This window comes from Nelumbo nucifera, chromosome 1 (genome assembly GCF_055504915.1).
Source record: "Nelumbo nucifera cultivar China Antique chromosome 1, China Antique-T2T, whole genome shotgun sequence".
In the NCBI taxonomy this organism is placed as follows: Eukaryota; Viridiplantae; Streptophyta; class Magnoliopsida; order Proteales; family Nelumbonaceae; genus Nelumbo; species Nelumbo nucifera.
In genome coordinates, this window is record NC_142649.1 from 35562531 (window position 1) to 35579707 (window position 17177).

Consider the following 17177-nt stretch of genomic DNA (forward strand, 5'->3'; position numbering starts at 1 on the left):
GATGACGATTCTTTCTCTTAGCACCCCATTTTGTTGTGGGGTGTAGGTACATGAGGTCAGATGTATAATGCCATGTTGGTCCAAGTATTCTTGAAATGATGAAGAGAAATATTCACAGCCATTATCAGAACGAAAAATTTTAATGTGAACACCAAATTGGTTGTGAATCTCAGCATAAATATTTTAGAAGATGGTAAACAATTCACTCATTTCTTTCATTAAATAGAGCCACGTCATCCTTGAATAATCATCAACAAAAATGACAAAATATCTATATCTATTGTATGACATCACTTTATAAGGATCCCAAACATCTGAATGAACCAAAGAAAAAGGAGTCGACACACGGTTATCAACCCTAGGACTAAAGGGAACACAATGATGTTTCCCCAACTGACACGACTCAATCTAAAACAGAAAGTTGACTCAACGAAGGAACCAAAGCCTTCAAAACTTTCAGCGAATGATGACCAAATTGACAGTGCCACTAGAGAGGAGAGAACGATGACTAGAGAGCTATTGATATTCTTCCACCACCGTCAAGATAATACAATCCACCAGTTTCATGCCCTCCACCAATCTTCATCCCCGTCTTGAGATCCTGAAAAACACACAATGAAGGGTAAACAGTAATAGAGCAATTGAGTGACTTGGTCAACTTACTAATAGACATAAGGTTAAACGGAAATTTAGGGACATACAAAACTGTGGGTAAAGATAAGGGGGTCATGTTAACATTGCCAACACCACAAATGGAGGTTGTGGAACGATTAGCGAGGGTAACAAATTGTGATGTTGAGCAATGAGAGAGGGAAGAAAACACACTTGAAGTTCCAATCATGTGATCGGAGGCTCCAGATTCAATAATCCAGGGATTGGGTGTGGATGCCAAACAAGCCATACCTGAGTGTGTGAGAGTAGTTGTGTTCTGTTGAGATGTGGATTGGACAAACCTCTTATACTTATCACGGGGAACACTCACCATCTCCTTCCCGGGAACATCTTTGGATGTAGGAGGCATCTGATCAACCGAACGACTCTCTTGTCTAAAATTGGTGTCACTAGTCATGGCATGATTGGCTCAAGTTTAGGGTGGACCATGCAAGTCATAGCAATAATTAATGGTATGTCCATCCATACCACAATGAGTACACCTCCTTGGACCCGAACAACGTCCTTTGCCACAGGCTCCCCCTAAATCTCTACCTCCATTACGACCACAACCACGGTTATATGTAGGTCCACCACCACCACTTTGGCCATATACCGGACCACTACTACCACTACGGCCAAACTAAGCTCCCCAAGCTCCACCTCTAACACCACGGCCCCTCGATACTACAAAGGTTGATCTATCAGAAACATTTAGAGTCTCAGTAGATCCAATGAAAATCCTCCGAAGTCGAGCAAACACCTCTTCTAAGGAAGGGAGAGCTAACCCGCGTAGTATCTGAGCCCGCACTGGTTCATGCTCAGATTTCAGCTCCACCGAAAATCAAGTCACATCAAGTTGTTCTCTCTGTTGTCGCTGAATTTTGACATCAGAAGTGAGTGGGTGATAAACATTCAACTCATTACGAATGTTTCTCATACTAGCATAGTACTCCTCAAGACTCTGATTGCCCTGTTGCAGATTAAAGTATTCCTGATACAACTGATATACTCTAGTTGTATTGTCTTGATCAGAATACAACTTCTTAGCATGGTCCCACACATCTTTGGCAGTGTCAAGAAACATGAAATTTACACTAATCTTGGGTTTCATACTATTCCATTACCACGTGATAATCTGTGCATCCTCTTGTTCCCAGTCATCATACTCATGAGAATCAGTGGAGGGTTTTTCCTCCCTTATGTGTTTCACCTTCTTCTTTGCCTTCAAAAAAAGTTCTACAAATTTAGCCCAAGGTACATAATTCTCTCCATTCAGTTTAATGGAGGTCACTTGAACATTCAGGTAGTCTATGGGTATCATCACATTAGATTTTCTATCACTGCTATCTCCCATTGTTGAATTCTGTTATTACTGAATTCGGCACACTGCATACTAGACCACACCACACACTGATCACACTGAATTCAGCACTTGTTATTGCTAAAGATTGCACTCTTTACCCCACGACTACTTGAAATCTCACCACACTATATGATGACCACTCCCCCTTTGAATCACACTAAAAACAGCATAAACCCTAGCACACTACAGTCTGAAATCCCACCATATGATCTGAAACATACTTCTTATTTGATTCATAACAAAAATATGCATAGAAATCTCTTACCTCATCACCTGAAAATCAAACCACACAAGACACCCACTGCACCACACGAATCAACCCTCTTCTCTTCATCGATTAGGGGAGGGCTTCTTATAAACCATAGCAACCGACCACGAACAGCACAACTAGAGGCATAGAGACCTCCAAGGGAAGAGGGCGACCACTCCTTTCCATCCCTTTCCCTTATCTCCAATTGATGACAGAGAAATCAAGAGAAAACCCTAGACTGGGTGCCCTTTCCCTTTCCCTTAGTTGTGCTCTGATACAATATTATGATTCGGCCTTCCCTTGAGTTATGTTAGTCTGATAACAGCCAAGAAGAGAGAAGAAGAAAGAAAGAGAGAGAGAGAGGAGGAGAAAAGGAGAGAAGAAAAGTTTGGTTCGAATGAGAGAAAATTACCTCTCCCATTCGGCCAAATATGTTTTATATTACTAACATAATGGAAAAAGCACATGTGCCCTTACTTAAGTGAGGGACACTAGTTCTAATATAATATTACAGATAAGCAACCTCAATATAAGTATAAAGACAAAAATACCCCTACAGACTCGACACTAACAATCTCCTCTACCATCTTACCCACTTCTAACAGAGCCTTGTCTGCCCGAAAGGGTCGCAAATTGAAGGGACCTTCAAACTTCAATTTATGTTTCAATTCTCTGCTATCGAGCTCCATTTGGATACCTTCTTGTTTGCATAGACTACATACATTTTACTCCAATCCTTACCATTCCCATCTTTCTCCTTTCCCCGACCTATCTTTGATTGGATTGCCTCATCGTGGCTGGCCTGGGTTTTCCTTGCTTGCTCCTTGTTTCTCCACAAGAAATCCTGCAACTCTTTCACAAACATGGTCCAACCTTTGCTTTGGTTTTCGAAGGGGATACATATCATTTGTTTTTTGCCCAGTCCGAACCACTTTGTGACTGTGATGAACCACCCTTTCCTATTAAGCCGTTGTTTTGCTTCAAAAACCTTTCGGTTGTCAAGGCGACAAAGTGACCTTGGAGGCTCACCTTGCCCAGTCACCTAGCAGTTTTGTGCACTGGGTTATAAAATACCTTTATATTTTTAATTTTTTGACATTATAATTATAAAATAGACATTATTAAACTAGAATATTCATTTTATGTGTTTATATACTAATTTCCTTTTATTATTTTCTTATTTTCTTAGGGTTTAACCAATGCAACATTGCTAACTAATGTATTGAACCCATGGTTCACAGTATTGATACACCTCTATGTATTGGTAGAGGTGTATCGGTACTTATAACGATACTCCCCCTATTTTTTTTATTTCTTTGGTTTTCAATATCATTTTTAAATATATATTATTTAAAAAATGGGTCCCCCAAAAACACTTGTAAACAGGTATCGGAACCCCAAAGATACAATACAATACACCCGATATGGGGCGTATCATATCGAAATTTTGATCCTTGATTGAACCCTCAAAATTTTCAAAACCTGAACCAATAAGCAAAGGAAGAACTTAAAATTTTGTCTAATCAACACATTTTCTTCTTCCATGTCTTCTTCTTCTTCCACCTTTTCTTTTCTTCTTTCCTATAACAAAAGTAGGGGTTCAGCCCCTATATTTTTTGAATTTTCTTTACTTTGTTCTTTTTCTTCTCATAAAATGTTGATTTTCTAGACTTAAACATGAAACTTATACTATGGCTACATCCAAGAAACCTTTTAACCATACAACCACATCCTTCGGTAGGTACATGGAAGCTCTTTTCTCTTCTCTGATCCTCCTTGACTTCACTTCCTTGAACTTAAAAAATCTTGCTTCAACGGAAACTTCCTTTCTCCATCTCCCCATTGATTCGAAGCTTCCTGTCTCCATTGCCTTTCTTTATCAGCTTCAATTGTTCTCTAAGTTTCAAACCATGCACACCTTTCTGGTAGCACACCAAAATTTTCCCACATGAAAAAACTCATGATGGGATGAATTAGTAGTCAGCAAATTTATAGGAAGTTGAGGGACATGCAACACACTATTCAGGTTAAGGCCATGGGGAAGGGATATTGATCCTTGGCCTGCAATGGAGGAGAATGATCCATCTACAAGCCTCACTTTATCCCTTTTTGACAAAAGGCTATAAGTTTGAAACAAGTTCGGCTTACCGGTCATGTGGTTAGAGGCCCTTGAGTCAATGATCCAAGGGGAGTCGGTGGTAGTGGTGGCATGGAATGCACAGGCCGCATTACTTGATGTAGACGCAAATGAAGTAGGAGTACCAGTAACTGAATTATCCATAAGCCCTACCATATGACTCCAAGTGATTTCTGAAGGAATTCATGATATCTTCCTTGGGGTTAGAACTAGTGAAGTGGTCCCGAGTAGTACTAACAAACTATCTTGGGTTGCCACATTTGTTGCATTGTGTTGTATTCGACTTCTTCTGACCTTGCACTTTACCTTGTTCTTGGTTCTTCACTGCCCACTTGGACTTCCCATGAATCTCCCCAACATGTCTCACGTGTATGTCTTGAGCGCCGACAGTGGGTACAAAACAACTTGTCTTTATCATCAGCCTACTTGTTGCTCCCCCTTAGTTGTAACCATCACACTTAGCCTACTTAGATTAAACAAGGTCATACACCTCTTGAACTGAAGGTAACTCTTTACTCCCTAAGATCTGAACTCTCAAAGGTTCATAAGCAGGGTTTAGTCCCAACAAGAATGCAAAAACCCGCTGCTGAGAAACCAGCTTCTTATAGGCCTTGGTATCATCTTCATGTTTCCATTTTATAGCCTGATAGTGATCCAAATCTTTCCATACTGAAGTAAGGGCTGAATAATAGGCGGACAAACTACGATTCCCTTGTTTACAGGTTAAAGATTCAGCTTGTACCTGGTAATGCCTTTGCTCAGAATAGGTGGTTTTGGTCTGTTCCCAAATCTCACCAGTAGTGTCTACCCACATAAACTTCTTCACAACAGGTTCCATGGCTGCAAGGAGCCAAGACATCACCATATGAATCAAATTGATGGCTAAGCAATTCAACCATTCAAATCAAATTGATAAACCTATAAAGTCTTCACCTTACCAAAACCCTTTTTTGTACCTAAGCTTACCACTGATTTAATTCTTGTTGAAGCTAGTTGAGAATGGTAATGTTGTTTCATTTTTTCATGATGGTTATTTAATACAGAACCAACACACTAGAGTAGTGAAGGGGAAGGGGCATAGGCTGGAGCAGTTGTTTGCCTTGGAATTTGGACATTCACTAACTTTATCTTCTTCTTGTTTGCTCTCTACTACTTTGAATTCTGAAATTATTTGTAGAAAAAAATTTGTGGCATCTTTGGCACAGGTGCGTAGGACATCCTTTTGCTAATAAACTCGACCTTTTGTTTCAATCTGGGTGTTTGACTTCTAAGAATATTTCTTTCAATAATATTGAGGGTGGGCCTTGGCACTACGGTTTGGGTTGCTCCATTGCAACCTTGGTGACTGGGGTTCAAATCTTTGGAACAACCTCTCTGTATGTGCAAGGGTAAGGCTGCATCCCAAGACCCCCACATTGGTGAGCACCTCATGCATTGGGTTGCACTTTAATATTGATAATCTTGCATCTCTTATTGTTTGAAAAAAAAAGTCGTGTTACCTTTTCCTTCTAATTCTGAGCACAATACTATTCCTTTTATTTATCGGCGATGGGATATAAATACTTCATTTTATTTATTGATGATTGTATCAAATACACATGGGTATATTTTTTGAGAAAGAACTAAGTCTTCCCTACATTTAAATTGTTTATTGTCATGGTGAAAACCCAATTTAATGCTTCGATGAGAGTTTTGCATTTTGATTCAGGGGGAGATCTTGCCCTAGTACCCTGCAATAGAATGGGGTGGTAGAGCACAGGCATGGACATATACCAAGTGTAATGTGAGAACCCTTGTTTTTGACTCCCATGCACCTAGTTCCTTTTCGGTGGAGGTGGATAGCTTCATGTGTTTGGATGTGTTTGTTTTGTTCATCTCCCTCCTTACAAATGCACAAAGCATTCACCACAAGCGACTATGTGTACTTTTGTGGGGTATAGCCCTAATTACAAGGGTTTTCTTCGTTATGATCCCAAACTCTATCAAGTTTGTGTCTCTCTGAATGTTATTTTTCTAGAAAATATTCTTTCTTCGATCATATGGGAAAATCAACTACTCCTAGCTCCTCCTTATATTCCTTTGATTTTGCAGGGTTTGTGGATTCTCCTTTTCAATTGTTCCAATTAAACACCCCTTCTAGGCATACATGAAGAGCCATCTGATTGCTCCAGCACCGACATCCTTGCCCCCCTTCACTACCATTGATTCATCACCTTTGTTAGATCCCCCTTTGTGTCGCTCTACTTGTATTTCATGCCCATGTGAGCACTATGGCTTCCCTTCAGGCCGCAGTTCTTTTTTAGTTGTTTTGTCCTTTACAAAATTCCAAAGAATTACCAACAAGCTATGGCTGTCCCACATTGGACGGAAGCTATGAATACTGAAGTTCAGGCTCTATTAGAAAATGATACTTGGGAACCGGTTCATCCTTTCCCAAATGCCTCAGTTATTGGAAGTCATTGGGTATACTCGACGAAATTAAAGTTTGATGGAAGCCTTGATAGGCATAAGGCTCTACAAGTTGCACAAGCAAGAATATGGCATTGACTATGAAGAAACATTTGTTCCCATAGCAAAGATGACTGTTAAAAATGCCTTCTTGCATGGGGATTTGAAGGAGATAGTTTATATGAATCTGCCTCTTGGGTAAAGTGTTGTACCTGTGTTAGTATGTCATTTGAAGAAGTCTTTGTATGGTCTTAAACAAGCTCCTAGAGCTTGATTTGAAAAACTTCAGTCCACCATTTACTGATGCAAGGTTTACTCAAAGCTCTACTGACTATGCTTTGTTCACTCTTAATAGTCCATGTGGCATCACTCTATTGTTAGTTTATGGATGGCATTCTAATTACAGGAGATGATGTTGATGGCATATCCTCTGTCGTACTTCTTGGGTTTAGAAGTGACTTGCTCTAATCGTGGATACTTTGTCAATCAGCATAAGTATGCTCCCTATTTGGTAAATTCAGTCTCCTTGACAGATGATAAACAGTTCATTACTCCTCTTGAACTTAATCATAAACTCTCTAAGGAGGATGGTGAACCTCTTCCTAGTGCTACTAATTATTGATGTCTTGTTGTTAGTTTTATATATCACAACAATGACTTGGTCAGACATCTCATATGCCATTCAAATTGTTAACTAGTTTGTATTTATTGGAAGCTCTATCAACAATTCTTCAAGCTATCCAATATGTTCGGTGGACTCTATCTCATGGCCTCTTCTCTTTATCTTCCCTGCTTACTCTTAAGGCTTATGTAGATGCAGATTGCATTGGGTGCCTAAACACTAGATGGTGTGTCTTTCTTGGAGATTCTTTGATCTCATGGAAGTGTAAGAAACAACAAATTGTCTTTAAATCCTCCACTGAAGTAAAGTATTATACCATGTCTTCTAGTTGTAGTGAGTTGGTGTGGCTGCACACTCTCTTAGATGATCTTGTCCTTCTTTATCCCTCCTCGATCCCTCTCTATGCGAACAATGTTAATGCAATCAAGATTGCCTCCAATTCGATATTTCATGAAAGAACCAAACATATTGAAGTTGACTGCCATTTTATTAGGGGTCGATATCTTGCTAGTAACATCACTCTTCCACATGTGTCTTCGGGTCTTCAACTGGCAGATCTCTTCACCCCCCAAAGCTTTAACACATGCTCGATATCAATTTCTCAGTGATAAACTAATGTTTATTCCTAGGCATCAGATTGAGGGGGGTGTAGAGATATGGGGTGATTCCCCTTGTGGGACTATGTATACATTGTACATCCTTTTGTATATTATTTCTTTTCTTTTCTTTCTTTGTAATGTGAGGGGCACTTTTGTCCTTTCACACCTTTGTAAGTAGAAAGGTTACTAGTAGCTGATTTGTCCATCTGGCGCAAGGCCCTACCACATGATTCCAAGTGACTAGAGAAGATCATAATGTCTTCCTTGTGGTCAGAACCAATGAAGTGCTCTCGAGTAGTATCAGTTGGCACCCCAACAAACTGAGTTTCTTGAGTTACCACATTGGCTGCATTGTGTGCTGTATTAGGCTTCTTCTAACCCTGTACCTTACCCTATTTTTGGTTCTTTACAGCCCACTTTGGTCTCCCATGGAGACCCCAACATGTGTCACATGTATATCTTAAACGACAGTAGTGGGTGCAGAACAACTTATCCTTATCATCAGTCCTGGAGTCACTTTTCTTTCCCATATTATTTCCACTCATTGCAGCTAATGCTACCTGTTGCTCCCCCTCAGTTGTAACCATCACACTCTACCTACTTTCGTCAAACTGAACAAGGGAATACACCTCTTGAACTGATGGCAACTCTTTACTTCCTAAAATCTAAACTCTAAGGGGTTCATATATGGGGTTTAGTCCCAACAAGGCAAAAACCCGCAGTTGAGAAACCAGCTTCTTAAAAGCTCTAGCATCATCATCATGTTTCCATTCTATAGCCTGATAGTGTTCCAATTCCTTCCATACTGAGGTCAGGGCTGAATAATAGGCTGATAAGCTACGGTTTCCCTATTTATAGGTTGAGGATTCAGCTTGTAACTGGTAGATCTTAGCATAGTGCCTTTGCTCAGAATAGGTGGTTTTTGGCCTGTTCTGATATCTCATTTGCAGTGGCTGCCCACATAAAGTTCTTTTTCACATCAAATTCCATGGTTGCAAGAAGCCAGGACATCACCATACTGTTTTTTTGGTCCCACCGATCATATTCAGCAGTCCCACTCTTGGGTTCTTTCACCCTTCCATTTGTGTAACCAACTTTTTCCCTTGCTGTTACATAAAGTTTTACAACTTTGGCCCACTCTAGATAGTTCAGACCATTTAAAGGAGTAATTGGCATAGGGAACATCATACCTTCAGTCCCCATACCTGCTGTCCTATGGGCTAATGTAACCCCAGATGAGGCAGAATCATCATTCACCACTTTCAAAGGCAGGTCTACAAGTCAAAAAACAAAACTGCAGGTGCACAAGACCAGTCCTCACACCAGTACTACTTCTAACAGTCACAATTAGGGCACAAAACTCCACACACTGCTTCTGAAAACAGGCACACAATACTGAAGGGCTACTGGCAGCAACTAAACAGTCCAGGAATAAGGAGTATACTGCTGTAATCTCGGCACTTCACACACCAATTTAAATGCAGTACATACCTGTGACAAAGGGGATCACACACCCCTGTACAGCACCTGTATGAAGGTGCAAAAATCACGATTGAGCCTTCACAGCATCAGCGAAAGGAAAATAAGGAAGCTTCACAGCATTGGCCTCCTCCTACTAGGGTTACCTTGGTGCTAAGACCAAGGAAGAACCTAGAAGAAGTGACAAAAAATAGTTCTGATCAGTCCAATTAGGCTTTTTGTCTTCATAGTCCAAGAAATCTGACGCCTGGGTCGAATGGATACAATTCAGCGGAAAAAACAACTCCTATTGCCCATAGTTGTGCTCTAATACCATGTTCTCTTACAAGAAAAGAGGAAGAAGAGAGGAGAGAAGAGAGAAGAAGAGAAGAGGAAGAAAAATTATATGAGTCAAAAGAACAGGGATGGTGGCACCCAGCTTCTATTTTATCTTAATGTGATATAACAAATAAAATATAAAGAATTACAAGAAGGTCCCTGGCACACACCCTAAAAATAAAGAAAAGAACATGCTGACAGTAGCCTAGGTTGACAGCATTCTAACATCAGAAGTAAAAAACTTAAATCTAACAACATCCTTCTTATCCTCCTTTATGTCATTTTCCTTGTCACCCCCAAATTTTGGTTTAACTGCTACCAAAGCTGATTCCATAGGCTCAACGTAACCTTTCTCCTACTTTCTTCACTATGCACTAGAGTATTGGCTTGTGATTACTTGAAAGAAGAAGAATTGTTTACTGTATTAGAGGTTTGAAGAGAAGAAGAGAGAGAAAGAGAAAGAGAGAGGAGAAAAAAAGAAGGGGTTCAGTAGTGAATGATCTGCTGCCCCATACACTCCTTTATTTATAGCTTTTAGGATCCTTACAAGAATTGGAAATAAACAAAAATTAGAAACAATAAGGCCAGCCTGCCCAACTTAATAGAAATTAGAAACTACTAAAAAGAAACTAGAAACTACTAATAAAAGAAATTAGAGACAACTAGGTGTTGGTACGGAACCACACACACTAGAGCCTAAGTGTGGGTATGGAACCCCACACTTGTGGCTAACCAACTATTTCTTCATGATTAGGTCACACTATCCCTGGTGAGTAGCTATTGTCTCACAACATCATACTCTGAATTCAGACCAGCTAGGAATTCAAAAATTCTATTGGTTTCAACCTGTTTCCTATAGGTGTTTGCATCCTTTTGGCTTTCCCAATCAATAGTTTCCAGGTGATCAATTTCATGCCATAAAGATTTCAGGGTGGAGAAAGACTGAGATTGGCTTCTCCCCTTGCTTTAGAGTATTTACTTCACATTTCAGCTCATAGGCCCTAGCAACATTGAGTGGCTGAGAGTAGGTCTCCATCATTTCCCAAATCTCCTTATAGCTGTTTTTACCCACAAGTAATTTCGGCTAATATGGGGTTGCATAGAGTTACACAGACGAGTCCTAACCAAATAGTTCTCTTGAACCCATTTGATATATGAAAGGTCTTCCTTGGCTGGTTTCTTTATATCTCCAATTCATATAACCTAACTTTCCTCTGCCCCCAATTGCCATCATGGCTGACTGAGCCCATTCCAAGTAATTAGAACCATCAAATTTAACAGTAGTAATCTGAAAACTGTTCTCTGCCATGTTTCCAGCCCCCAAAACACTTTTCCCTTAAGTCTTAAACTCAGCTCCTGTCATTTCTCTAAGGGATTTAGGGTTCATTCGAAAATGATATCAGTCATGTCTGATTGTAGGGTTAAGAGCAAGGTTCAAAGTATCGACACAGGCCCATACGCCGGTATCGGTACTTTTTTTTAGGTTTTATTTATTTTTTTCGAAACCAGTTCAGAGGGGTCAGTTTAAGGCCCGACTACCCTCTGAACCAGTGTCTGACCCGATTCAACCCCTGGAGGGGCATATCAGGAAGCCATCAACACGATACATATCGGCTGATACTTTGAACCTTGGTTAAGAGGAAAACTCTGAGAGAACAGAAAAAATCTCGGCTGCACCTTATAAATAAGTCACAGTCAGGTCTGATCATAGGGTCAAGAGAAAACCCTAAAGAAACACTGAGAAAACAGAGAAAACCTCAGCCACTCCTAGATAGGTCTAATCAAGCTATCACTGGTGTCGATCTCAAGGAAAAATAGAAACTTACCCAGAAAAATCTGATCACCACTTCCAATCTCAATTTGAACCCTAATCTTGATCTTTCTTATTCTTCTCTGATTCTTCCTGATTACCAGACACTCTCCAAGCCTTCTACAAGCCCTTGGACAACTGCTAAACCCTTCCGGTAACCTCCAAGAATCAGCCAATGGACAGATCTTGCTAGACTTCCAGTCCTAGGAAGTTCTCATGTAGTCGGCTGGATTAGACACAGATGAGAAACCCTAGATCACTCTGATACCAAGTTGGAAAATCAGGACTAATCAGTCCAATTCTTGATGTAAATTCAATGAAAAGAAAAGAAGAAAGAAGAGAGAATAGAGAGGAGAGAGGAGAGAAGAGAGATGAGAAAAAGGGTGTGTGGGTCTCCTTTAGTTGCTGCCCCACTCCACTATTTATATTAACATTAAAATATAAGACTGAAATTACACTAATGCCCCTACTGCTTACATAAGCAAATAACTATCAAAAACTAACATTGCTAACAGCAACCTAACAGCAAACATAAAGCAGGAAATAACTAACAGCAGTAATATAACTGACAGCAATATAACAGCACTAATTATTGCTCTACATCTTTACACATAACAAGCAGAAGAAAAGACGTCCAATGAAAAGAGATAGAGAATGGCATAGATTATGTGCCTTTATCTTGTCAACAACATCTTCCTTCAATGCATTTATGGTGTGAGTAGCTCCTAGCATCTTTGCATTATGAAGCTTCTCATCCTGAATATCAACAGCAATAATTTCAGAAGCACCAAATGCTCTAGCTACCTGCAAACAACTGCAACATGCAATTTAGTCATAACCATGTTGAAAAGAAACCAACCAAAATGAACATATCAGCAGCCAAAATGGCATACAAACTTGATCAAGATCATAACATTTATTGTTTTTTTTTTCTGATAAGTGACAAATAACAATAGCATATATTATTGTTAAGGAATAAAAGGATCAATAGACCCATTGTTTAGCTATATAAATAAACTGTATCATGCTCATCTACCATGCAAAAAATAAATAAAATAAACAGATTTTCTGCCATGGTCACAACAAAACTTAATATTGCAAAATATAAATATTTGCATGCAAATATCAGTAGTAAAATAGTACCTATAACTACTCTCCTAAGAATCTAGGACTCGCCACAATTTTTGTGAGAAAGGATCTTTATCTGCTCTGGTGGTGCTAATGTGTTTTGGTGCTACTCTAGCTGTGCTAATGTCTTATGACATAATAGGTTTTCAAACATGAGACCACTTCGAATTTCTTCCACTGAAAATATGCTCATGTGAACCTTTGTGAAAACATCAATAAATAACACAAAATATTTATACCACAATAGAGATATTCTCAATGCAAGCCCCCATATATTACCATGAATAATATCAAATGGTGAAGTGCCAATAGGAGAATGACAGAAGCTAGATAAATGATTTTTGAATAAAGAACAAGCAACATGAGATTTATCAACTAAACTACAAAAGGCAGGAATTTTCATCAAGCACCATCTTCAAAAAAAAAGTCTCTGAATTCAGGTTGCCAAGTCTACAAAGCCAGATATTATAGAACCAAAAGTGAAAGATGTCAAAAGATGTGAGAGGGAGGGAGCATAGGATAGTAAGAATGTTCACTGTAGAGATACCAGATATTATAGAACTAACACTAGTCAATTGTCAAGAAATAAACTTGAAACATGGTGCATGTCCTTCCAAATTATGTACTATTACTCCTAATGGTTTTGTTTTAGGGATTTAGGTTGCTTAACCCAGGAAGGGCATCTTCATTTCCCAAAGTAAATACATATGAGGTGTTGTTTTGTTGGTTTGAAGTCTAAAATCTGAATGCTAGGTTATGAAAATGGACAATTTACTTTTTTTTGATAAATGGATAATTTACTCCACAATTGAATTTCAGAAATGGGGTGGTCTCCCCTTTTGCCAAATGGATAATTTACTTTTTTTGATAAAAGGAGTGGTCTCCCCTTTTGCCAAATGGCAGTATTTCCCTTTAATATATAAGATTCCTCATTGAAAATTCTCAAATTACAAGGCACCCCAGTGTTGCTCAGAATTGCTTAGACGCCTTGACAACTATGCTCATATACTCATGCATTCATGCTTCACATGCACACACATCTCATAAGCTAATACTTATAACTAATGTTCAAATGCTTTGTATGTCATATGCTAGTACACTTAACAAGTTCACACTAGTGACCTACAACTTATACTTCACATACTTGCATACTCGTGTTTCATAGACTTACACTTCACATCCCTTATGTTATTTATTCATGTATGCTTAGCTCTACTACCCCAATACCAACAACATGACACTTCTTATATTGACTCAACAATACACCTAGTGGCTTCGCACCAATAACATGGAGGCTAATTTCAAAAACTCTTATAATCTCGTATTACTCATCACGCAATACCAGATTTGACAGTTTAAAACATAAGAATTGTTCAATTTCTTGCGTAATTAGTTTAAACTTAAGATACTCCCAAGGGGCTAACTTTCCAAAACCCCTCAGAATTTTGGGGGCTAATTTTTCAACAATATTTCACAATCGTTGGAAACAAGATGCTCACATAATTTCTCCAAATTTTAGAAGATTTTTTTTATCAATAACTGTGGATTGAATTAATATTAAAAATATGAGAAAATTACAGGGCAAGGGGGCTAAACAATCTTATCTCCCAAGAACGACCATTAAGCATCAAAAGAACAAAAATTACAAGACAGCCCAAAAAACAGAATGTCTGTTCACCCCTTGTCTAGCTAGACAATCTGCCAAAGAGTTTGCACTTCTTTTTACCCTTTTGTATATTTCCATGTCCTTAGTCAGCCACTTGAATTTCCTCTTTTCATTACTGTAATTCCAAAGTCTAAGACTATCCTCTTTCAGCCAGTTTACCACCACTTCAGAATCTCCTTCTATGATCAACTTGTTAATATGCATATCTTTGATTCTTTGTACCCCTTCAAGAGCTGCAAGAATCTCGGCTCTCAAAGAATCTCCCACCCAACTGGTCCAGAATACATAGCTAACAGCTTCCCTTGTTCATCTCTTATTACTCCTATTCCGAATGGCCCTGGATTGCCCAAGCTGCTGCCATCAAAGTTCAGTTTAACAAAGTCATGGGGTGGGGGGATCCAACAAACATTTGAGGCCTTCCTCATTGGAACAAGTTCTGCTATCTCCTTCCACTTTCTTTGCAGCTCATCAACTGAGAATTCTGTGAACAAAGCCAAGGTTTTTAGCCAGTGTATAACCTTAATGTGGATGACCTCCAGCATTGCTTCCAAACTTCTCTCCTTATCTGTAAATATTCGTGGATTTCTCTCCTCCCAAATAGTCCAACAGACTGCAGCCCTCATACACCTCCACATAAACTTGGCCCTTTTTGTTGGCCGAAATGGCATACATGTGAATAGGCTTTGCACATTCGAAGGGGGGTCCACTTGCACCCAAACAAAGAAGTACACCACTCCCAAATGATGTTAGTGAACCGACAGGAGATTAGAAAGTTATATCCAGACTCACCATCAGCTTTACAGAGGACACACCAATGAGGACAAAAACAACTATTGGGTCTTTTTCTTTGAAGTAAATCTGCTGCGTTAACTCTTTCTAGAAAGGCTTCCCAACAGAAACTCCCAACCTTAGGAGGTATAGGATGACACCACACCTCTTTAACAGGGAAAGACAAGCCCGGAGAAGAAGAATGTGTGAGAGCACTAAAGAAAGAGGCACAAGTGAAAGAACCAGAGGGGGTGAGAGTCCAAATTCTACTATCTGCCCTTGTTGGCTCTAGGAACACCCCTTCAAGAATGGATAACAGTGATGAGATACCATCAAGCTCTGTGTCCCTGATATCTCTTCGCAAACCCAAGTTCCAGCCGACCCCAGAAATAGAACTAGAAGGAACAATGAATGAAGACACCGGTTCATTTTTAAAAGTGGAAAGGGCAAAAAGGCTTGGGAATTGGTCTTTTAAGGAGGAATCCCCAATCCAAACATGTTCCAAAAAATTAATGAGATTGCCTGAGTGCAAGTCATACCTGATCCATGGAAAGAACAAAGGTAAAATAGCTTGAATAGCTTTCCAAGGAGATGCTCTTATACTCCTTGCCAAAATTTTAGGGGATAATTTCTCCTAATTTTTCTCATACTTCTCTAAAAATAGTCAAATAAGCAGCCTTTATAGGGGGCTAAAATTCTAGGTTATAAAGTTTGCCTAATTTCAACAATTATTCAGAAACACCAATGTACAAGATTTTGAAAACCCAATTAAATAGAACACCATTTCATTTTCAAAATAGGGGCTAATTCATACTTAAGTGGTAAAAAATAGCAAACCTAAAACAAAAATAGCACAACCAGACCAACTGGATATGTGATTGACTGAGAAACCAGTCAAGTCACTATTTTATGTTTTGGTTTTAAGAGCGAATAACCTTCTGTAAATGGTTTGCATCATGAGCTTAATGGGTAAAAATGTATAATTTAGTTAATAGTTCTTCAAAATTCCCCACCACTAGCAATTTTCTGGTCTTCAAATAACAATCTTTCAAAGAATGTTTGCTCTGCAGAGTTAAGACCATATATAATGCCATCAACTCCTCCCCACCCACCTCTTACTGAAGTCACCTTAGTTACACCACTTCCTGTCTAATCAGCCAACAACATGACATGTGAGAGATGATCTAGCAAATCGAAACTCTCCATCAGATAAGATACCACTGAGATTGACCACATGTAACATGTTCAACCTTCCTGTTCACCTGTAAATGCCTTTCTATATTGGAGCTTTCACAAAATGAAGTTAACCATTCAAGGATCCAACTGTAATATTCCAAAAAAGATCCAGTAAGGGATAGATTGGGAAAGAGCAGGGCTCTCAGCCCAAAACATGCTCCATAGAAAATTAAAAGAAGAGTTAAAGACACTGCCATGGGGAAAATTTCCAGGCCTATAGTTCTCTAAATGACATAAATAGTGTGTGTGTGTGTGATGACAATTATAGATATAAATATTTATCATATAAGTAATTACAAATATAAATCAAATATGTTTTTGGCTCCTCACCTTGACCCAACACCACCAACACCAATCACAGCAACAGAATCTCCAGCACGTGTCTCAGCTGCATGTCTCATGGCACCATATGCAGTAAAGACTGCACAACCTAAAATAGCTGACTCTGTATATGGCAATGAGTCTGGAAGCACTGCTAAAGCATGTGCAGGCACAACGCAATATTCTGCTAGTCCTCCCATACTGTACATATAAACTGGCTTACCTACATAATAGCTTATAATATTTAGTAATCAATTCTAGAACTATGTATTTTAAGACATGCAAAAGAAGAAATCAAATAAACAACCAAAAAGAAAAGCATATCTACAAACAAATGAAGAAAAATGAGCATTGTGATAATTGCACATCGTATGGCAT

General features: G+C 39.1%; 1 protein-coding gene across 1 annotated transcript in view; it reads right to left on the reverse strand.

Annotated features, from left to right (window-relative positions):
* LOC104608274 (GroES-like zinc-binding alcohol dehydrogenase family protein) overlaps nt 1-17177 on the reverse strand; it is a 57100-nt gene that overhangs the window by 26209 nt on the left and 13714 nt on the right. Inside the window, exons 5-6 of the mRNA XM_010274208.3 lie at nt 16809-17022; nt 12353-12494 (exon numbers count right to left, since the gene is read on the reverse strand). Coding sequence (XP_010272510.1) covers nt 12353-12494; nt 16809-17022 — 356 coding nt within the window. The remainder of the gene's footprint in view (nt 1-12352; nt 12495-16808; nt 17023-17177) is intronic.